Below are 24053 nucleotides of genomic sequence, written 5' to 3'. Positions count from 1 at the left end.
ACTACGAATTACTTGTCTAGTCTGCCTCTGTTCATAACTAACCTGTCCTTCCTTACTATTCTAAGCTGGTTACACCCGATTTAAGAATTAATCTGCCATTTAGGACTGTCTGCAGTTAGTGCAGTTCTTACTGAATTTAAGTAGTGTACCACGTAGAGTGTATATATTTACCATTCTCTGAATAAGTATTCCAGATACAACATGTTATTTATATGTATATTTGGTTTAAGTAGCAAGCCTTATTTTATATAAAGAAGCTGTGTTATCACCTTACCTGGTTGGGGAGGGGAGAGGGGGAGAGATGGAGAGATGCAAGCTTCGAATGTGGCATTTACTTTTCCACCTTTTTAAACTGAGTATTCTGTTGAAAATCTAGTTTGCTTGTAAATCCCTTCTTCTTGTCTTACCTTTGATTTTGCTAGTTGAAGTGATCCCTTAAGCGTTATTGAATTGTGCCCAGAGTTGTAAACGTATGTAATGTAAAAATGTAACGAACAGTACTTTGTTCTAGGTTCTCTTCCTGGTTAAAGCTGCCAAGTGCTCGTTGGATTGCTGCTTCTGTGTTCTAGATCAAAATAACCTAATAATTTAATGTAGGTTTTTACACGTCTTTTTCAATCTCTGAGTGAAGATGAGATTAACTGCAGGTTGTTCAGCTACACATGTCCATCTACTGAATCTAGCTGTTGAGGTTGCTTTCTTTAAGTGGTCAGTCTCTAAATTGTGAACGGTGTGACTGTAAATTGGCTTCCTGCTCCAATTTGATTTTCAGAATTTTCTGACTTCTGTCTCTTGCTGTTTGATTTTTAAGGTTTTCCACCATTCTGCTCCGAGACACCCCAGGAAACGTATAAAAAAGTTATGAACTGGAAAGAGACCCTCACCTTTCCCCCCGAAGTTCCAATCTCGGAGAAGGCCAAGGATCTCATTCTAAGGTACACCTTGAGAACCAGTTTATTCTTCCCCGAAAGAGGAGTTTGCTCTATATTGGCTTTTGCTGGAAAAGTTGATCAACTTGTCTCCTTCCCTTTTCCTGTGTTACCTGCTTTGGAAACTAAGTATGGACAAACATATTCAGGCAAATTCTGAGGCTACTAAGCCAAAATGAACTTTGGTGTACAGTCAAATGGTGCCAGCAGGTTCGGCTTTTAACATTTAAAATAAGGCATTCCCGGTTCAAGTTAGTGATCAGTCCTGTAAGAAAAGGTAGAGGGTTTCTCAATAATTGGAACATGTAAAAGTTGAAATAAGGTGGAAAATCAAAATAGAATTTAGTTGTCAGAGAAAATGTAAATGGACTAGCCAAGCAGGCCATATTTTTGACTGCTTGGCAAGCGGAGAATCTTGTGACAAACTTGGAAGACATGCACAAGTGATCGTCACTGATTTCATAGTGGGGTGAAATATATTCATTGGCTGTCTTTTAAAAAAAATATATATATTTTAATGAGAAATACTTGAATGCCAACATGTCTGGTTAGCTGTGGCTGAAATTACCATGGACATTTGTCAAATTTCACCTAGTATTTCAGTTCTGCCATTTTGGAATTATTGGATTCTACGTGCCACAAAGGCTGCAGTGAAATACAGACTATCTGCGCTAATTGTTTATTTCGGTTGAACTGCAGCAAGTGCCTGGAAGCCTGTGTAAATGCCGTCATACACCAAAGACCATATTTAAAGGAACTGTGAAGAGGCCCTATGCCCCTGGGCCACCTTTTGGGGCATTAGTGACCAAGACCCTTTGCATCCCTTAAACAGACAATATCCTTGAACAGTTGGCATTGATTCCAAGTCTTTTGTCTAAGCTCCGATGCTTATCAACCCAGAGTGCTCTTTCACATCAAAGTTCTTCTTTCAGCTTTATCCATTTCTCTTTTCCAGGGGTGGACTATTATTTTATATTTAGCTAGTTGGTTTGCATGTATTATTTTATTAAAGTGCTTATATTTTTATAGAACCTTGATGGGATGTACTTGCTTTGGAAGTCTTATCTGCTCACCACCCCCTCCTGAAGTTGTAGCCTGCCCTCGGCCCATGTTAATAAGAGTCGAAGAAGAGTGTGCCTGTTTCACCTTTATGATTGCCATCTCTAGTGGTTCGGTAGTGGTGTGGGGCTGATTAGGCGGTGTAGCCACTACTTCCTCTATTCCTGCAGAGCAGTAAACATTCAGTCACACTCTACCCCTGAAATTTTGGTGAAATTACGCCCCTTATTTGAAGCTTGTTAGGTACATTGTTCTAAAGTCCAATTGGGGTTAGGCTTCATAAAACCAATCTTTTGATTTTAGGGCCCCAACGTTTAATATAGGCATGTACTACACAAGTGAGTAGAATGGCTGAGCAGCCATGCTTGGCATGGGAGGGAGGAATGTGAGCTCTAGAGCTGTACAACGAAATCCGCACATGCACAGATCCAAGGAAACACTTAGTTATATCAAAATCAATTTCTTTTGATATGCACAAAACGCACAAGCAATTCTAAATTGCAGTAGCTACTAATAACATTCAGTTAAAAATGGAATAACATTGGAAAAGGAACAATAATGCAGGTGAGTAACTTTTCATATACTTTTCATATCCAGCACACAGTGACTTGAGTTAAGGTCAGTAAAAGCATTTATATGTATCACCTTTGCGAAATTCATTTTAAGGGGAAGTGATGGTTAAACGGAACACAACTATCACTGGTAAGTAACAATGTTAACCCTCTCCAAGAGTGATTTTAGGAAGTCTGTTTCCTAACTAGGAAAGTGTTCACAGTTGAAGTTGTGGAGGAACAAGCATTGCCTAAGCCAGTAGGATCAAGAAAATGGGCATTTGGGCAACCAGCAAAGCCACAGTTCAATGGACAGCACCAGTTCTGGAGACAATCTTTAGAAAAAAGTTAACTAACCAGTCAGTTCATGTAGAAAGCACAGGAGCTCAAGAGGAGCCTTCCTGTAGTTATACAGGTTACAAGACCTGCACAGTAGTGTTGAGGTCAACTGCAAAATGTGGAAAACCGCACTACCAAAGCAAAGGAGCACTGAAAATGGCCTAATGTAATTGTAACCCAAGCCCCACAGTGCCTGGAGAGTGGTTGAAAATGCAGATGGTCGCCTTCTTGATGCACCGATGAAGACCCGGATTACTACTCCTTGGTCTTGGTGATGAAACGGGGGACCTTCAGTGGGCAGCTGTGGCATCACTCAAGAGAAGGAGTCGCCAGCAAAGGATTCAGCTCACTCCAGCAGTGGTTTATGGTTTTTGTGCCTTTTTCTTGGCACCAAAAGGGAACTGAGAATGCTTCTCCTCGCTTTCTTCGTCCTGAAGTCTGGTTTGGGGACTTAAGAATTGCACCGTCTGGCAATCTAAAAGGGTGCCTGTGAAGTTTAGTGAGATTTGTTGATTCAAAGAAGATGCACTCGAAAAGGGTCCAGGCGTCTCTGCCGAACATATGAGCAGTGTTAAGCTTAAAATAAATTGCTGAGCAACATTGTCCGCCTAATGTGATTGTGGATTTGTAGGTATGTAGAGTTCCGATACTTATTTGTATGTTTCTTTTAGGGAGGACTTATAGCCCCCTCAGATTGCAGAGTTAAACGCAGAAGATTTGAAAAACCCTCTGACCATCCCATAAGGTAAATGAACTATGAAGGATAAAAAGAAATATATAAGGAGATATGCCCAAGACTAATGAAAAAGATTATGAGCCCAATTTGTGTTTCTTGCAGAAATACTGGTGCAATACGAATAAAGGGGAATATATGGATGGACCATGAGGGTCCACTTAAAAGGGTTTAAAAAAAAAAGACCTATGAAGCATGATATTGTCTTCAGCTCCTGAAGAATGTCCGACATTGAAAAAGCATAAAGGACCGCAACATGCCATGTTGAGCAAGAGGGCGCAGAATAAAACAGTCCATAAAATAAATAAGAAGTAGTACGCCAGCATAAATTGTTTTGATAAATGGGGGAATTATTTCCCTGTAGTGCTGATGATTATTATTTAATAAGTCACTTGAGTGAGAAGTCAAGCAGAGGTGTTTTTATTTTTATTTTTTTTAAGTAGTTACTTGAATTTTTTGAAAATAATTTTGGAATTTGTGGAAAATTTGTATTGAGTTAATCTTTTTAAAATATTAAAATAAACGATTTAAATGTTACACAAATGTGTGTTTTCCCCTATACTGTTGCCCCTGTATAGGAGTGCCTATTCCCGCGTGTCCCCTTATGTTTAGATTTGGCTATTGAACTTTTTTGTACCGAGAAATGTTTATAAATGAAGAAAAAGTAGCCCATTTAGGTGAAGATGAGCCTCATGGATGAAATAAACAAGGTAGCTGCTTTTGGTGTAAGATCACTTATGAATCTTGTTTGCCCTCTTTTCAGGTTTTGCTGTGATTGGGAACATAGAGTTGGAGCTTCTGGTGTAGAGGAAATAAAAACAAATTCTTTCTTTGAAGCTGTTGACTGGGAGCATATCCGGTATGGTAAACTATTGACTTTCTACATTGGTGATGATGTAATGAAGTGTTGAATTATTTGTTGAATTATTTGTTAACGACGTTTGTCATAGGCAAATCCTCTTTTTTAAGATCAACCCTGGACCTATAAACAATTGCCTGTGTAAGGGTTATTTGCATCTCACTGCTGCTTAAGTTAGATCTATGCTCTCACCCATACTGTTTAATTTCTGTGATGAAAATGGGTCATGGGAATTGCCACACAGGTCTTCTAATCTGTCTGGGAATAGGTTGCCCTATCGGCATCCAACATTGTTGTTTTAGGAGTTAGCCTGTGTTACGTAGAATTTATTTGAGTATAATCCTTCATATCCTCCATTGTGAGACCCCCAGCCTTTTTGCTGGACTTAGATTTTTGGACTATTTCTCCTGAGTGAGTGGGAACCTTTTCCCACACTCACTCAGTCTTTCACTCCAACCTTGGGACCCCTTTTTTTATTATTGCAGCACAAATCACCTTCTGTGCAGTGTTTCTGCAAGCTCATTGAGCTTTTCTTTTTACTTTATCTGTGTTAACACATGCTGCCAGGACAGGGGGGGATACCCTTTTGTGCCTCCTGGATTTTATTTTCAGAGATCAGTACACCTCGCCTAATGTGGAGTGCTGGGGGAAGCATTGTCTACTTTTTCTCACTGTTCCTGTAACTTTCAGTTACTGTTAGTTCATCTGACAGGCTGGTGGCAGTGTACCTTTTATGCACAACGTTCAGCGGGCTTTTGTTGCAGGCTTCCTTTGCAGCTGCAACAGGGACAGTAGGGTCACCATTTGCCTGAATTGGTGGCTGTACTTTCTTTAAGCGTTGTTCATGATGCTTGTTACTTGAACCTTCTTCTCCCTGCATGGGCGGGGGAGGTATTGATGAGTCTTTTGCCTTTGGTGGCCTTCTCCTGGTAAGACTGGTAAGGCTCTGAGTGCCTGAAAGGACAGGAAGTCGGGGAGGTACCCAAAACTCTCCTGGCCTTTGCCCTGCAGTGTGCCTGCATTAAAGGCTAGGGTCCTGGAGCTGAAGCAGTCCAATTCGAAGGAGGGCATCACAGCAACTTTCAAGTGACCGTGGAGCAGTTGAATCACCGCTGAAGACCCAACCCCAAATTCCGAGTAACATGGAAGGTCTCCTGAAGAATACTTTCTCCCATGGAGTGGTCGGCATAACCAGTTTCAAGAACACCTGAATTTTGCGCCATTCCCACGAAGAGTTGTGACCTTCCCAGGCTGCAAACTCCCAATGCCCTGCGTTTTGTGCCATTCTGCGGTGCAATGTCTTGTGAAACGCGGTTTCGGCTGGAACTTTGTGGCGATCCTTCTGGGCCTGCATTGACTCCTTTCCACTCTTCGAGGTCCACCCAGATGATTTGTGGGCCGAGCACAGAAAAGAAGTCTACCGGATGATAACTGCTGCTGAACCGAAGCCTGTGAAGGGCTCCAATGCACCAGTGCCGCTCTGATCCCACTGCTGGGCATATGACTGCTCGAGTGCATCAGTCTGTTCCCTCCAGAGTTCTTTCATTGGCCATTCATGCACAGAAATCCAAACTGGAGACCACTGCCGTCTCACCTTGGAGACCAACCTGCTGCACAGTTTTTCATTGAAAAGGTACTGTCTCGAGCCTAGGTACTTACCTTGGTCTCACTGTGTTGTTCTTGTGTTCTGGAGTGCTGCAGTTACTTGCACCCCCTCCAAGGCACCCTGGAGTGAAATACCCATTGGGCCCTAAAATGAAAAAATAACTATTACTTACCTGGAAGACATGAATAAATCTTTATAGACTCTGCTCTGCTACTTACCTGCTTGTTCCTTCTCAGCCCATGTTCACTGGAGCCCCAGTGCCCCTCCCCTCGACTCTGTGAGACTCCTTTAGTGTAGGGGTGGACTTTTAAAGATTTGTTAAGCAGGGTTAATTGAAGTTGCCAGAGTTGTTCTAATGTTTGCTACGAAGTACCAATAGTTTTTCTTTGTGTTGCTTTACAGTTTGATTTGAAGTGTGCTACCTTTTTATTCTACTGTGATATTGATGCGTGAATAGTACTTACTTGCCTCACTTTTACAACCCTAGTGTATATAACATAATTCACTATTACTGTGTGCCTCAATATAGCCCTTCTTCCTCCTTCTACTAATCTGTTAAGGAGTGGATTTGGGGTTATAAATAACCACTCAGGAGCCTTGTTAGGTTTGGGTATCATTAGTAAGTCCACAGGAACACAGGTAAGTACATTAGGTATAATACAGGACAAGTTCATAGGTTAGAAGCATCCACCGGTCCCCCCTACTCTTAGGCTTCAGATCTCAACTGACTCTCTGTGGAATTAGAGCAGCTTCACACCAAAACATTCTACAGCCAACACTCTACATTCCACACTCCAAGCCCACACACACACTATCAGGGGATGATCAGGATAAGTAAAACCCAACACATCTCCCCCTTACATGCCAACATAGAATAATGGGGAGACTGAGAAATGATGGGCACTAAACAGTTTTTGGAACTAAACATTAAATGATCAAATCTACAGCATCCTCCTAGAATATACCCATCCAACAAACTACTCCTAGCGAAAGCTAACCCCTACCAAGTCTTTACAGTGGCTACAAATAGCTAACCCACTTCTAAAACAATCACCAGAACCATAACAGGCCTTTTATGGAACTCACTACAAGGGAACCAGCCCCACAATCTCATGCACAACCATTTCCATTAACAATAACCCTGCATCATCATTCACCAACAACAAATTGTGCTAACACAATCTACACGGTTAAACCCCACAATCTGCCTAAAGCGTACTCATCTCCACTCCACTGTGGGTGTCCTCAAAACACCCTCTAAAGAAACCAAATGCTCGCAACTGAGCACAATACCATTTCCTCCACTCCACCACTCCAGGCACCATGCCTGAGCTACTGAATGCTCACCATTGAGCATCCCATGCTCACCATAGAGCAACCAAAACACGCACTACTATTTCCACCATTCCAGGCACCATGCCTGAGCTAATAAATGCTCACAATTGAGCATCCCGTGCTCACCATAGAGCAGAGGTCTTCAAACTGTGGGGCGCGTCCTAGGTGGGGCGCCAGAGCCCAGCATGAAATGTGTAAAAAAAAAAAAAAAAAAAAAAAAATTTAGATTGGAGGAAATGGGAGGGGGCAGATCACATGGACCATAAAACGGTCTTAGGCGCCAATGAAAACATGGCCAGCAGTTGCAAATGGATATTCAGTCCTTTAGTCACAGACTGAATAGTACCCAAGGGGTTGTTTTTTATTCAAGTGTAAACAAATTATGATATTTAAAGAATATTTATTCAGCAACAATGGTCAAAACTACTAGCTGCATAGTGAAGCAACTCCTCAAACTGGCCCACATTGGCCAAAAAAGTGGCCCATTTTGATTGGCCTACACTAGCATTTTGCATTTTTGGTACAGTCATCGCCCTATTGCCCTATAGGCCAGTCCAAGCCTCCCGACTCATCCATAATGGGTGAGGAGGCATCCACCCACTGGCCACCTCACCCATTATGGAGGAGCCGAGGAGCCAGTGCAGTGAAACACTGAGCACTCCCTCAGCTGCTTTATCCAGCTGAGGGAGAGCTCCTGGGCCAGCTGAACTGTCAAAGGGAAACACTGTTTGCCTTTGACAGTTAATTTCCCCAGCCGCACATGACCACTGAACCATGCAACGTTGGGGGTGTTTTGCTTCGCCAGCCTTGCATAGCTCATTGGAAATGCTGGCTGGGGCACTGCATGTATGTATGTGCGAGTGGGTGCTCCTGCGCCTCCTCGCACATACGGGCAGAGCAACCTGGAGCGGGGCATTATAGCAACCACGCGCAGGCCCCTGCAGAAGGTACGTTTATGGTGATTTATTTTTTATTTAAATGTGTATGGATGTGTGTATGTTTGTGTTATGGGACTGTGGTGGGAGCAGGATGGGCGGCAGCACTGGGATAGTGGTGGGAGTAGGGTGGGGGAGAGCCCAGGGTCTGTACTGGGAGTAGGGTGAGGTGACGGCACGCAAAGGTTCATAGCGATTTCTACATACTGTCCATCCAGCACTTTTAGGGGGGCCCGGCCTGCCTAAACTTGGCTCAGGGGGGGGCACGAGCCAAAAAAGTTTGAAGACCACTGCCATAGAGCAACCAAAACTCGCACTGCTCCACCACTCCAGGCGCATGCCTAAGCTAATAAATGCTCACCATTGAGCATCCCATGCTCACCATAGAGCAACCAATAACATCTACTCTAACACTCCAGGCACCATGCCTGAGCTACTAAAAGCAACCATATTCTCCACATTGGGGTACCTGACCTGAGCAACCACATGCTCTCCACTCTGAGCAACCACATGCTCTCCACTCATTTGCACCCCCACACACATTTCCCCCAAACACACCAGTCAGGAAAATTGAGCATTTAAATATGATAAACAAGGGTTAAGCACCACACTTGAGTCCAATAATAAAGCTTACAAAGTCCTTCATGGTGGTTTTCCTGTGGAAGAATAATTGGTTAATACAGTGCAAAACATAAACACAACTCACATTAGATTTTAAATTTCAGTACATAGCTTTTGAATTTCAGTACATAGCCAAGACATCAGAAATTCCCATAGACGCACCCATTAGCGCCACACAACGCCACCAATATTGGCAAAACACACCACCTCTTTAGGCACCTCAACACCGGGAACTGCATCCCCAAACACAATATGCCCTTAGAATGCCATATAGCATAATAACCAACACCACCAACTGCCACAATATACATTTGAAGTCAACACATCTTCTCACTGCAAGATCTGTAATGTTGAAATCTTTTGTCATTGACCCACCCATATCCAGCATTGCGATCAAACTGCCCCTAAAGCACACACTTTTGCCTCACTACTTGTTTATACACTCGCAGCACGATCATTGTGACAGCGTCCACACACATACGTTAAAGCAGAATTGAGCATCACCACCAGATGGCAGCCAAAAATACATATGTGAACCTCCAAAATTTCATTGTAATGGATATCACTGTTGACTGCCAAAATATATGAACTGCCAAAACTACCTTGCACAAGATATCAAGAATGCATATTATGCACTATGGAATGTGACAATTAGCGCATTTCTCAGGAACATTACTGAAAACTTTGTCGCAATACGTTTCAACACCATTGTACTACCTCAAAATCAAAAATGTTCTCGCAGAACTTGGGATCACATTGTATATTTTCTCAAAAGGTGTGACTGCTTAATTTCACTGCTACTAAACCTGTCGTAGAAATTCCTTGTGAAGAAAGCGCTCACACTCCTCTTTGCCACAACACAGTCCAATTGTCGAGCCCCAGCAGATGTAACTGAATCCTAAGTTATACCGCGTAGTGGACGTAATTTACAACAGAACAACAGATGCGAAACTCTTCAGACTCCTTTTACCCATCGTTGCATCCGATGTGAGATTGATGTGCATTACAAAGCCACCACCCGTCATTGAAGACTGTCGTTGAAAACAACCCAAAACACCTTCAGTTGAACTCCTCGCGGAACTGGTTTGCGCAAAGCCAGCTGACCCAGAAGATGCTTCAAGCACGTAGAAGCACGTTTTGAAAGGTCCCTTACTTGGAACCACGAACTGCAACGCTGTCAGTGCAGTACATGAACCATCCATTGCCCTTAGTGAGAGAAACCCTTGGGCACACAGCCGCGCTTGCATCAGGATTCCACTTGACCTCGCCGAGTTCTCATGAAGCCCTGTGACGTATAAATGCTGAACAGAGCCTTGACAGCCTACAACTCCGGGACCATCCGAACTCCGAAATACGCCATGGCACAGGAACGTTCAGTGGCTGTGGAATTATATTGTTCGCCAACTCCCCCAGCAAGTCGGATGACGTCATCATTGGGACGGAGAGGAGAGCCGCGAACGGAGCTCTCCAGGTCAACCGTCACCTCAAACACGGCTGTACGTCACACCGGACCACACAGACTGCCTTCTAATACGGCCCTCATGAGAGAAATGCCAGTACGGTAAGACACCTAAACAAATTCCAAAGTGTTTAGTGTCACTCCAACCTCCTATTACGCTGCTCTTCTGCAATGCTGGGCACCTTTACTCGATAAACTCCCCGGCCCCTTGTGCGCTGTCTTTATCGGCTGCCGCTCACTTCAAAGGCCAATTTTCATATACGCCGACAGCCATGCAGCGCTGCCCTGCAAAATCACTGAGCTGACCCTTTCACTCAGAAATGCAGGCACGGCGCGCTTACCTTAGGGGCCGGGGGGGTGGCGGTGGATGCCTCTGTGGTACTTGTTTCTTCCTGCTGGGCAACCTCCTTGCCACTTTCTGCTTCCTGGTAACAGTCCTTGTTTGTACTGCTCCTTTCCTTGTTCCTTTTTCTGTTCCCGCCCCCTTCAGTGTCCAAACATCCTCGTCGCCAATGTTAAGGAGTGAGTTTGGGGTTATAAATAACCACTCGGGAGCCTTGTTAGGTTTAGGTATCTTTAGTAAGTCCACAGGAACACAGGTAAGTACATTAGGTATAATACAGGACAAGTTCATAGGTTAGAAGCATCCACCGGTCCCCCCTACTCTTAGGCTTCAGATCTCAACTGACTCTCTGTGGAATTAGAGCAGCTTCACACCAAAACATTCTACAGCCAACACTCTACAGTCCACACTCCAAGCCCACACACACTATCAGGGGATGACCAGGATAAGTAAAACCCAACATAATCCTGGCTGCTCCGCCATAGCAACCAATCCTTTGGGCAGTACAAGCCTAAACTAAGAGGTGTAACCCTGTCACCTAAAGTGGGATTTTCCAAGTCAACTCCCTAACAGCCTAATCATCTTAAGTTGCCAGTTAGGACTGGTTAGGAGGAGGAAGAAATAAAGACCCATTGTGCTAGCTTTCCAGATGCCTAGACATGCAGGTATCGGTGGACCGGATGTGTGGCTTATGGGCGGAAGTCTATCTCGACTGAGACAAAAAATTAACAGGGCTCCATTTATTTTGTCTAGCTCTATGGAGCAGACATGATGCCCAGATTTCTACTGATTAGCCTTTATTATGAAGTCATCAGTTATGTATGCCTATGACCTACGTTGTGTATAGTTGTCAGCATATTTTCTAACTGAAATATCTGAACCATTGGCTCATCCTTTTGTAATAAGACTGAGACAGATCAATAAAAACCCTTGGTGCACAATTCAAGGTGTGGTGATCTATTGTCCATGAAATTTGAGTATAAGCTCCCTCAGAATATTGGAGAGACCTATTGCCCTAACCATAGGTGGAAGCAAGCTGATCTTAATCTTTGCCTTTGTTGGGCTAATTTATATAAAAGCAACCCTTCCACCTGCGCCCATGCCCTTCTGGCCTTCAGTTTTTTTTTTTTTTTTATAACACATTTTATTGTTTTAAATCGCATTTTACAACAACAAACATTACAATGGGGTCAACGGACCCTTAACTAATCGTTCACACCTTTGAATTGGGTCTCGGGAGCAACACCATCGTTCATATAGGGATCTTCCAGGTCATATCCCACATCGTTTAAATCAAGTTATGTACATGGGGTCACCTGATTCACTGCATATCTTCCCATTTCTGCCATATCTTTTCTGCCTTATTTGGGCAGCCTCTGGCTGCATATACTCTGCGTTCCATCATCACGCACATGTCCACATCCGCAACCCATAATTTGTATTGCGGGGGTGATGCTGAACCCCACAGTCTTGCAATGTTCCTTTTGATTAGTGCCGTGGCTGTGGACAAACAGTTTTTCGTATCTGGACAGGTCTTCACCCTCCATCCCGAGTAGCAGTACTTTCGGATCTTTGTGAATCTCTTTCCCCATTACTCGTGTGAGTTCATCGCAGCATTGTTGCCAGTATTGTTGGATCTGATCACATCCCCATAGTATGTGGAAGAAGGTGCCCTCCTCTTTTTGACATCTTAGGCAGAGCGGGTCGGTAGCCCTTCCCCATCTATGGAGTGCAACCCTAGGGTAACATACTCTATGCAGGATTTTGAAATGTATGAGTCGGAGTCTGGCGGAAATCGCTACCTCGCGTGGGTAAATTAGGCTAATCATCCAGTCCTCTGGTTGGATGGCACCAACATCCCGTTCCCACTTTGTTTAAAGACTCAACAATTCAGTAGTGGCAAAGGATGTTATAACCGCGTATATAGTGGATGTTCTTTTGGTGTTGATTCTTGCTTGGACTATGTTTCCTTCAAGGGGAGTGCTTTCGGGCATGTCTGCGAGGTGGGGTCTTGGTGCGTGTCGCATTTGTGTGTAGTGATAATGTTCCGTGTGTGCGAGGTGGAAGCGGGTAATTAGGTGCTCGAAGGGTGCCAGCCCGTCGTCAACAATTAAGTCACCAACCGTGGTGATTCCCTGGTTCATCCACTGGTGCCATCTCGGGAGTTTGTTCAGTTCAGGAAGGTTCTTATTTCCCCATAATGGTTGTAAGGGGGTGATTTTCGCATCCCAGCCTATGTATTTGTGTCTCCTCCCAGATTCGTGTGATGTGGGAGCGCATGGTTTGGGGGGGGTTCCTGGGGTTCGTTGCCCGGTAGAGACATTCGAGGTGGGCACTGCCTGGGTCCCCAGCACTCGCCACCCTGTTGCGTGGGAGTGATGTATCACCATGTAACATATCATTGACTACGGCCATTTTACTGGTCCAGTAGTAAGATTGTAGGCGCGGGAGGCCAATCCCCCCCCTTCCCACACCGGGAGGGTGTCCGTTGCACCAGAGCAGTTTCCTCAACACGCAGTCGATTCTCTGGAACTCTCCCTTCGGAATGTATAATGGGGCGTTCTGTAGTATATACAGCTAACGAGGAAGAGCCATAATTTTAAACAATGCGGCCCTACCTGGTGGGGTTAGTGGGAGGGAGACCCAATGGCGGACATCTTCTGTAAATCTTATCGTTATTGGATGGAGGTTCTTAGTTACATATTCTTTTAAGTCGTTGGTGACCTGCACTCCCAGATACCGAAACTGATCCGTCACAATTTTGTATGGGCAATCAGGTGGGGCTCTAAAATTGCGTTTATCAATTGGAAATAGCATCGATTTGGACCAGTTTACTCGTAGCCCGCTAAATGACCCATATCTGTCAAGTAATTCCGTTATTACGGGGCATGCAGTGTGTGGGTCTTTTACGTGGAGAAGTAGGTCATCTGCGTATAGGGAGAGTCTTCCCAGTCGCTTTCCCATTGAAAACCTGTCCAAGACGTGGATGTACGCAACAATATCACCAGGGGTTCAATGGCCAGCGCGAAGATCATTGCAGACAGAGGGCACCCTTGTCTAGTCCCCTTTCCCAGCGCGAAGGGATTCGAGGGACACCGATTGACTCGCATTTCTGCCTCCGGGGACTCATATAATAGCTGCACCCAACTTATGAATTGGGGCCCGAAGCCCATCCGGTGCATCACCACCCATATAGCATCCCAGTACACAGAATCAAAGGCTTTTTCAAAATCTATTGTGAGCAATGCTAAGGGCCCTTGGAGAGCGGGAGCTCTCTTGTACTGAGTGTAGCCTGTGTATTTTCATATGGGTGGATCTATGCGGCATAAATCCGCATTGATCGGGGTGTATCAGTAATGTTATTACCTGCTGCAGTCTGTTGGCGAGTACCTTTGCAAGAATTTTGGTCTCAGTATTAATGAGGGAGATGGGCCGGAATGAACCACAGCGGTCTGGTGGTTTGTCCGCTTTCGGAATCGCCACTATCGTGGCTCGCCGGAGGTCTGGGGGGAGAGCACCTCGGGATTTGGTGTGTTGGAACATTCGCAACAGGTGCTGGGCTATTACATTCGTCCCCACTTTTCGCCATGCTTTTATCGGGAAGCCGTTCGGGCCTGGCGTTTTCCCAGTTTGAAGCTGGGACCTTGCTGTTACCAGCTCCTCTTCTGTGATATCCTTCTCTAACAGGGTTTGTTGTGTTTGGGTGGGAAGGGTGATTTCATTCAATATGTCAGTGTTCGCAGGTGTTTCGGGAGATCTGTATAATTCAGCATAGTAGGAGGCAAAGCTTTCGGCTATGTCTTTATCATTTACTAATTCTTCGGAGTTTTCTGTTACGATCGCTCTAATTTGGCGACTGCCCTCGTTTCTTTTTTCCAGCCATGCCAGTATTTTGCCTGCTTTATCTCCTGTTTCGTATATATCCTAGCTCGCATTGTTCGATGAGCTTGCTTGGCACAATTTAGGGCCACGTTCTGGAGGCGTTTATGGGCTAGGGTTAACTGGCGGTGGGTGTTGGGCTGGTCGAGAGCTAGGTGGTCTGCCTCGGCTTGCGTGACTAATTGCTCAGCCTCGAGGAGTTCCTTTTGGTGTTCTTTCCTTTGTGCAGCGGTCCAGGAGATGACCTCGCTGCACAGCACTGGTTTAAGGGCCTCCCATATTACGGTTGGATCGTCGACGGAACCAACATTTGTTTCAAAATACGTTGTGGTAGCCGTTTGCATCTGTTCTAGGAGTTCTGGGAAACCCAGGTAGTAAATATTCAAGCGCCATGTGGGGGGAGGTCGTGGTCTGGTTGTGCGCAGTTCAATGAGCAGGGGGTGTGATCTGATATGCCTCTGGGTAGTAATGTTGCGTTTATGACCCTGTGCATGTTTGGTGCAGGAAGAAAGAAGTAATCCAAGCATGATAGCGAAGCGTGTGCCCCAGAGTGGAATGAGTATTCTCTTGTGTCAGGATGAAGGTCCCTCCACACGTCACCTAGGCCTAATGCCGCAGCAAAGGTGGCGAGTCTGGTGCGGTTGGTAAAGCCTGTGTGTACTGCTAGTCTGTAGTTAGTGCGTTTGAAAAGGTTACATGTGGTGCCTGCAAGGTGTGTTTCTGTTAAAAAAGCTATGTCTGGCTTGTGTCTGTTTAGGAACTGCATGACCAGTCGTCTCTTGATTCCTCCACCCAGGCCATTAACATTCCAAGTCAGGAACTTGAGGGTTCTGACTTCATTGCTGTTAGGTGACATTGGTCTGTGTATTTGGGGCCTTAAGTGCGCTGTCGCACATTGCGCGTGGATGTAGTGGTGTTCGCTTTGTGATGTGTGGGACCTTCTCATGGTGTGTAGGTGTACTCTCCAGGACCTTTGTGGTGGTGAACATAATAACAATAAACTGTCCCATCCCCCTCCCCATACTCCTCCCAACTAGAAGTACATGTCGCCTAAACCTCACACAACCAAGTCCTAGTGGCCAGCGATCAAACAATTAACTATCTATGGGGTGGCCCACCTTTGCCGCGGTCGTCCTATTGCTCCAATCTTGACGTGTGTATGCTGTCGCACTGTCATTGTTCGGTAGATGCTATCCCTGGTCACCCCATTCCCTCAGTGTGGGGGTCTTCGGGTGGTTGTTGTGGTGGCTGTGGGTTCCGGTCCCGGCGGACCCGGGAGTTCCTCCGCCTATTGTTGCTCGGGGTGTTCCAGTCCCCTTCAATGTGTTGCTCTGCCCAATTCCGGGCCTGTTTCGGATCGGATCGTCGAAGTGAACTGTCGTCCCTTTGTAATATATTTTGATCTGTGCTGGGAACAAGAGGCCGTATTTTGACTTTCAGGGTTTGTAGTTTCTTTAGCTGATCAAAGGATTGTCTGGTCTTTTGGACTTCCCTTGTGTAGTCTGGAAAGAAAGCTATTTTTGCGCCGTTGTATGTCAGTGTGCCCTTGACTCTTGCTCTCCGGAGTAACGCGTCACGATCTCTGTAATTGAGAAACCTGGCAATTACGGTGCGGGGAGGTGCACCCGGAATTGGTTTCCCAGAGGGGAATGCAGTGTGCCCTTTCAATCGAGAAGCATTTGGAGAAGGCGTCGGCATCAAACTTGTCCGTGAACCACTGTTCAAGGAAGGTTTCCATGTTTGCCCCTTCTGTATTTTCGGGCAGACCAAGAATCCTGACGTTGGTGCGCCTTGATCTGCCCTCACTATCGTCCACTCGGTTGGTCAGTGTTTTAAGCTCCGTTTTGACGCTGGCTAGTTGGCGGCGTAGGGTGCGCATTTCATCTTCGGTGTTGGAGATGCGTTGTTCCGCTTCCCCTGTGCGAGATGTCAGCTTTTGTAAATCGTGGCGGAGGAGCGACACGTCCATGCTTATACCGTCTATTTTTTGCTCCATAGAGGCACGTGAGTCGGCTATCGCCGCCATGACATCTTTCAGCGATATTGCGGCTTCTGGGTTGGGGACATCTGTGGTCGGTTCAGGCTCCTCTTGGTTTTGTGTGGTTGGCGTGGTATATTGATCCATTTTGTGTTGTACGGCAAGTATTTTGGGTTTCTTTGCCCATGATGGTCGCTGGTTCTGCCAGTTTCGGGGTTAAGCACTTTTCCGCCGTGGCGTCGTCGGTCTCAGTTGTTTTTTTGGATGGATTGATGGCACTGGGTGGTGGTGGGGGAAGCGTTTCCCCCGGGTCAGGCTGCCAGGTGCTGGGAGCAAGTATCAACAGTTCCTGTGACAACGTTGGGGCTTTCTGACGTTTTTTTGAGGATTTTAGGGCTCTTTCCCGGGTCGCGGTATCTGGAGAGTGCGGGCCGTCGTTCAGGGAGATTCACAGCGGGTGTTCCAGGGTGTGATGCCTTCCTAGGGTCGTGAATTTCTTGGCGAGGGGGCCGTCAGCTCCTTCTTTCCACGTGTTTTCTACAGTTGCAGTCAGTTTATAAGCTCGTCCCGGGCCTCTCCTTGTCCGCCAGGGGTGGGATTTAATATCGATCCAGTGTGCACTGTCAGGCGTTCCACAGTACGATTGTTGGGATCAGTGGGGGCAAGCGCTCACCCGTTCAGGGGGGCGTCTGCTCGTCGAGGCACCAGTGGGCCAGATAGTGGTTCCGGCTGGCTCGGCTGTTGGCACTATGATGTGTGCGCTGTATTGTGGGATGTGTATCCGCGGTGGACCGCCTTGCCCCTCCGGCGGGTCCCTCCGCGGGAGGTGAGGCCGCATCCGAGGATCGCCAAACTGCACTTCTTCTCCTGTATTGACAGCCCCAAAGCGCTACGGCTCCGAGACATGTAGTCCGCCCAGTAAGGGGGCGAGCGCGATGGTGTCTGGCATGCGACGGCGTGATGTCGCCTCCAGTGCAGAGCCGGGATGGGACGAGAGGGGGTCGCACACTTTTGGCGGCAGCGTGTTACCGTGTTTGCGTTCCTCCCCCGCTGGGGATCCCCAGCGGTCCACCAGGGCGCACCGCTCCGGCGTCGCGGCCTGGGATGAGTTGAATGTTATCACCACCGGTCCCCCGGCACAGCCTCACCCAGGGCTGTCCGCTGCGTCGGCCTCCTCTGTATCGGGTGCATCGGGGCAGGGCCCAGCGGGCGGCCATCTTGGTTTCACTACTTCAGGCTCCGCAGCGATTTTCCGAAGGCCATTTGTGCAGGATTGCGTCCAAGGTGCTGAACGATTTTTTTCAGCTGCAATTGTGATCGGGCGTGTGATATCAGCAGTGGTCTTTTGGTGCTGCAAAAACATCGTATTCAGGCTGATTGATCAGGATATTCACGGACGGCCGTGGGAGCGATGGAGGCGCACGTCTACATCGCCGCGCCGCTGGCCACGCCCCTTCTGTTGTCTTATTTTTGATAATGTAATTTAACTAAAGTTAATATGCTAGAGTTTTTTCTATTAGACCTAGAATATCAAACTTGATCAGTAACGCTGGTTCTGGATATTATAGCAATTTATTTACACCTGCCTTGCTTTTCAGCAGCATAGCATGTATTGTTTAATTCCTAATACCTGTCTTAGAAACAGGGTTGAACGTTGTTACTGATTTCTTCCAGTGTATTTTATTTGTAGAAGCCCAACCTGACTTTCCTCTATTTCATTTCTGATTTCCGAAAGCAAAGAAACATTCGGACACATTAGTTACATTCCTGAATTATTTGACGTAATGACTAACGTCCCTGGCACTGAGCGCGAGCCCATCACAGAAGTGTTTTTTCCTTTGGCACAACACTGACTCACCTGCAGCGCATACCTACTGTTCAGCCATCTTTGAAATATTTCTGGCAGGCACCTGGGATTAAGTCCTCCGACCAGTGTTCTACAAATAATACTGCAATGGAGGTCTCATTGTTTGTCCCACCGATCATTCTTAACAGTAATGTTCTAATTGTCTCCTATTAAGATAAACCCCAACATGTATATTAAAGATAAAAAATACTTGTAAGCAGCTTTGTTTCTGAGTGGTGACAACTTAAACTCCTCAGCACCAAGTCTTCCCCCTTAGTCATTTCTCATGTGTTTTCTCTGCTGAGAAATCTGCTTCCCCTAGTGGGGAACGAGAGAGAGAAACCCTACAGATAAGGAGCGTAACGGCCACTTTTACTCCATATAAATGGGCAAATACTCCCCCCAAAAATAAAAATCGTGAGTAAAAATACTCCCAACAAAATATTGAAAAAAAACTTGTAGAATCTTAACTCCCACTTCCATCCTCACAGCTCCATGAGTGTTTGCCCAGTAGTGCACGTAGTACCACAGGAAGCAACTACTATATTAACTGCTTAATTGGAAGACGTGAACATGTATCTTTAAATGTGAATGAAGAACTAGGTGCAAAGAAATATATTAAAAAATTTCTGTTTTTCACTTAAAACAGATTTTTACTTGCTTATAAAATACTCTCATTGGGAATTGTACATGCATAAAAAGTAAAGAATCATTTTACACCCAACTTCAAAAAAATAGTGAGTAATATATTCCCACCACCAAATCACTAGGAGTGAGCGTGACTTTTCCTTTTAATCACAAACTGCTCCATCACCAACAGGGTTTTGGTACTTGAAGGTTTCATTCTATTTCAGAATGGATGTAATAGGTATGTACTTGACGAATTAATGGTGTCCATGTACATGCAGAACATCCACTGTCTGAGAACTTTTAAAATTGTGCTGCATGATTTCTGGTCTTGCAATAAACTAATAATGAAAAGGGTATTCAGAATTGAGGGTTTTGGCTTTACTACTATTGTGCAACTTTCTCACCTTCACTCACATCACATACATAATGGACCCAAAGCAGCGCTCAATTTGAAAGTCAAATAATGTGATATTGGGACCATACACATATATAAGAAACATTGTTAAAAGAAAACCATTTTGGCTAGTTGTAGACCTGGGATAGGCCCTTAGTTGTAAGCTGGCAACATCTAGAAAATATTTTGAGTAACTGGGCATTTGGTGGCATTTTCCAGGCATTTCTAAAATATAATGCATAAGTGAAAACTATTGGCTTTGTCGATGCCTGTTCTTAACACGTATTATGTATGTACAAAAATCAAGCTAATCTAGCGTAGTTGGGTACAGTGTTAAGAACTGTGCAGTTTATGTATTAGATCAAAAAAAGATCTTTACTCTTAAAAGCGGATTTTAATTAATGTTCTTTTAAACTGAATCTTATACAAATTATACTCGTATGTCCTGTCCCTTTTCCAGCTGGACCACTTTTCAAAACCAGAGGTACTGTTTAGGGTTGGGGTACTTACCTCATTGTCTTTTAGCTGTGCTTTTCTCAGTTGGAATTGCAGTGGCTTACCTTTTAGCGTTGATCCAAACTCTTCTTTCACAGGCTTAACAGTTTGTGACCCTACACGTGATTTTTCTACAAACTCTAACTTTGTACAAGACTTTGATTTAAGAAGTATGTCAGATCCATAGACTGCACAATGGTAGGAACAATTAAAACCCTGCCACAAGCCATTTAAAGTAGTGAGGGTAACATAAAAATGTTACATGGGAATGTAGGGTAGGGGGCTATTAGGTAACCCCCCAGCACTCCACATAAGATATGTGCTGGACCTACAAAGAGAAAAGGTAGGTAAAGTCAATTTTACTTTTACCATTTCTCGGAACGGGTTCACCCAAGAAAAGGTATTTAAACCTTGAGAAATCTAAAGGCGTTCTATGGGACCCTGCACTGAAGGTGCTGTGTTACCATACAAAAAATAAATGCCTATGGAGTTTGAGAGACTCCAAAAACAGTCGAGAAACAAAATCCAAATCGGGTCAAAACACACGAGAGTGTGAGAAAAAGATCTCACTCACTCCAGGATTAAAATTAAAAGCCCTAAAGTCCAGCAAAGGTTCTGGGGTGTGGGGTCTCCAAGGTTGAAGGGATTAGCAGAGAATTCTCCCCCTTCATCTGAATTAACCATCTCAAGGGTTGGTGGTCTGTCTGAATAATGAAAGTAGAACCATACAAGTATGGCCTAAATTCTTCAGAGACCACACAATGGCAAAACATTCACGTTCTATAGTTGTCCACCTTGTCTCACGGTCCATCAGCTTTATGCTGATGAAGCTGTTCCGTGCCTTTCTCACCCAGTTTTGGCTCAAAACTGCACCTATCCCTGTATTAGAAGCATCTGTCTGTACAATGAAGAATTGGTTATAATGAGAAGCTCTCAAGACTGGTGCTTGACAAAGGGCTTTCTTCAGTCCTTCAAAGGCCTTAGTGCACTCCTCATTCCACCTGGCCACCTTGGAGAATGTGGGTGAGGAGATCACATTAAGGGAGAAGCTATGGTCTCCTAGTTCTCTATAAAGTTCCTGTAATATCCAGTGAAACCTAGGAAGGCTCTCACCTGAGTCTGGGTAGTAGGGATGGTCCCGTCTTGCACAGCTAGTACTTTGCTAGGCAATTGCCTAATTGCACCTCATCCTACCTAATGCCCAAGGTAGACCACTTTACCAAATTGACATTGACTAACCCTTATGGTCAGATGGGCCTGTTCCAGAGCCTGCAAAACATATCCTAGGTGTTGAAGATGCTCTTCCCAAGTGGGGCTGAACACTGCAATGTTATCCAAGTATTCCATGCGGAAGACCTCCAACCCATTGCAGAACTTGATTCACCATCCTCTAAAATGTAGCAGGTACATTCTTAAGTCCAAACGGTATAACCTTAAACTGGTATAAGCCTTCTGGGGTGGAGAATGCAGTGTTCTCCTTGGCATGGTCTATCAGAGCTATTTGCCAATAGCTTGAGGTCAGGTCAAATGTACTGAGGAACTTGGCTGAACCACGTTTGTCCATCCAGCTCATCTGTCCTGGGTAAAGGATGGGCATCAGTCGTGGTAACTGCATTAAGAGCTCTGTAGTTAATACAGAATCTCAATTCTTTGGTTTCTGCCTTTGGTACTAGTACAACTGGACTAGCCCATGCACTTGTAGAGGGCTCAATAACTCCATGGCCAAACATCTTCTTTACCTCTTCCTTTATGTGAGATCTGGCATTCTGGAACCCCTGCTTTCAACAGGGAGACTGTCGCCAGTGAGAATATCATGCTGGCCCCAAAAGTGAAATCAGGGAGGCAAACTGATTCAACAGAGCCTTGCACTCCTCCTATTGGTGCAGAGTCACATCTGAAGAGTTTCACTCCTTCAATCTGATGGTTGTCCCATGAGAAAAGGGAGAGGCTCACTCTCCTCATCTTGATCAGAGGCTAAGAGTAAAGCTCCTGGTTCTGGTATAGAAACATAGGCCTCCAGACAGTGTCATAGACCCTAGGGGCCTCCTTGCGGTTGCCCAAGTCCACTAAATAGGTGACCTCTACAAGCTTGCCTACAATCTTGAATGGTCCAATCCACTTGTCCTGTAAAACCCTCTGCCCTGTAGGTACCATAACCAATACAAACTGGTCTGGAGTAAATGCCACCATGTTGGCCTTCTGGTCATGTCACTCCTTGACCACAGCCTGAGCCCCTTTCAGGTTTTCTGAAGATTCTCTCATCCGTGCCATCCTCTTCCTGATGCCCAGCACATAGTCAGTGACTCTCACTGGCTGTAGGGAAGGGACACTCTCCAGCCCTTCCTTGATCAGGGCCAAAGGGCCTCTGACTGGATGACCATAACGAAGTTCAAAGGTGCTAAACCCAACCCCTGCTTGAGGGACTTATCTGTAAGCAAAGAGAAGGAATGGCAGTAGAAGGTCCCACTTTCTTATAAGGGGTTCCTTTAAAGCACCCATCCTGCTCTTCATAGTACAGTTAAACCTCTCCACCAACCCATTGGTTTGGGGATGGAAGGCTGTTGGGAATTAAGTCATGCCACAGTTTTTTCACATGCTTTGCATGCAGTGGGACATAACATTTGATCCCCTGTCAGAGATGACTTCCTTGGGGAAAACCTACCCTGGTAAAAAAAAAATACCAAGGAGTGCCTTAGCCACTGCCTGAGCAGTAACAGTTCTCATAGGTATTGCCTCAGGATACCTGGGAGCATGGTCTACCACAACCAATATAAATCGGTTGCCTGAGGAGGTTGGAGGGTCTATGGGACAACGTCGTCAATCCCACCCTCTCAATAGGCACTACCACCACAGGGAGGGGCACTAACAGTGCCACATTCTTGGCTCCACTCTTGCCAGAAGTCTGACAAGTGTGACAGCTCCTACAGAATTTATCTACATCAGCCCCCATCGTGGGCCAGTAGACGTACAGAGAGAGCCTCTCTTTGGTCCTCTTGAAACTCAAGTGGCCACCCAGAGGGATCTCATGTGTTAACTGTAGGAACTGTTGTCTCACCTCCAGGGGCATGACCAGTCTCCTATAGTCCCCTGGGGTAGACACAGTAGGTTCACTGTAGAGGTTATCTTCCCAGTAAAGTCTATGCTTCCCTGGATCTTGCCATTCCAGCTGGGAATCTGTCTGCGGGCGCAGACCTTCTAGAGAGGAACACTTTGTCCTCTGCTGAAGTTTGCCCTAGAGGGTCTATCTTCTGCAAGTAAAGTCTGCAGCTCAGGATGGTCTCTGGGATCCAGATCTCCAATGCAGGGAAGGTTTTCTTCCCGCTCTATCACCAGTAGCTGATTCCACAGAATGTGGGTGGTCCTCCCACTCGGCATCAGCTGGGGAAGGGGTGATTAGGGTGACCTGGGACAGTCCTCTCTGGGATATCCTTGTGTTATGTACAGGTTTAGGTTTCAGACCTTTCTTTTTCCCAGAGATTTTGGATTTCTCCTTTGGCTCTTTTCTTAGAAGTTGAAGGGTGGCCTTCCTGTTCACTGGAGGTATTGGAAATCTCCTTAACCTCAACTGAGAGTCTCTTAAGGTTGCCACTCTGTCAAATCTTGTTTGCTCCCGCTTCTTTTTGCTGGAAGTCCTGGGGGTACTAGACACAAGTCTTCGTCGTTCCCCAACAGGACTCACCCTTGCACTTCATTCTCTACACTAACAGGGATCCTTGCAGTCATGGTATTGCACTGGATGAGAGCTGGCAGAATAGGAACCATTTGGATAGGGCCTCCTGCAAGTTTAGTGGGATATTTGGGTGCCTTTGCTACATCTCAGGTTTGTAAATGCTTTCATCAACCACTGTAAGTCTTGCCTGATGTGTCACTGATGGCAGGGATCTCCTGACAATTTACAAGGGCACTGTCCTTGTAATAATATTTGGTGTGTCTGGAATGGAGTTATAAACATCCACATTTTGTTGTTCCCACAGACCCAGAGACACTAAAGATACACTGTCTTGAACTTCAATGGGGGTCTTCATCCAGTAATTGAAAGTGTGTACTTGCCAATTGTTCTTC

At 45.5% G+C, this 24053-nt stretch overlaps 1 protein-coding gene across 2 annotated transcripts in view; it reads left to right on the top strand.

Annotated features, from left to right (window-relative positions):
• STK38 (serine/threonine kinase 38) overlaps positions 1-24053 on the top strand; it is a 349824-nt gene that overhangs the window by 287648 nt on the left and 38123 nt on the right. For both annotated transcript variants that reach the window (XM_069633553.1, XM_069633554.1), the window contains exons 10-11: positions 812-935; positions 4375-4470. In XM_069633553.1, the coding sequence (XP_069489654.1) occupies positions 812-935; positions 4375-4470 (220 nt within the window). The remainder of the gene's footprint in view (positions 1-811; positions 936-4374; positions 4471-24053) is intronic.

This window comes from Ambystoma mexicanum, chromosome 13, assembly GCF_040938575.1.
Source record: "Ambystoma mexicanum isolate Mex_15411 chromosome 13, UKY_AmexF1_1, whole genome shotgun sequence".
Classification (NCBI taxonomy): Eukaryota; Metazoa; Chordata; class Amphibia; order Caudata; family Ambystomatidae; genus Ambystoma; species Ambystoma mexicanum.
Note: the sequence above shows the minus strand (reverse complement) of the source record. Positions and strands in the feature narration are given on the sequence as shown.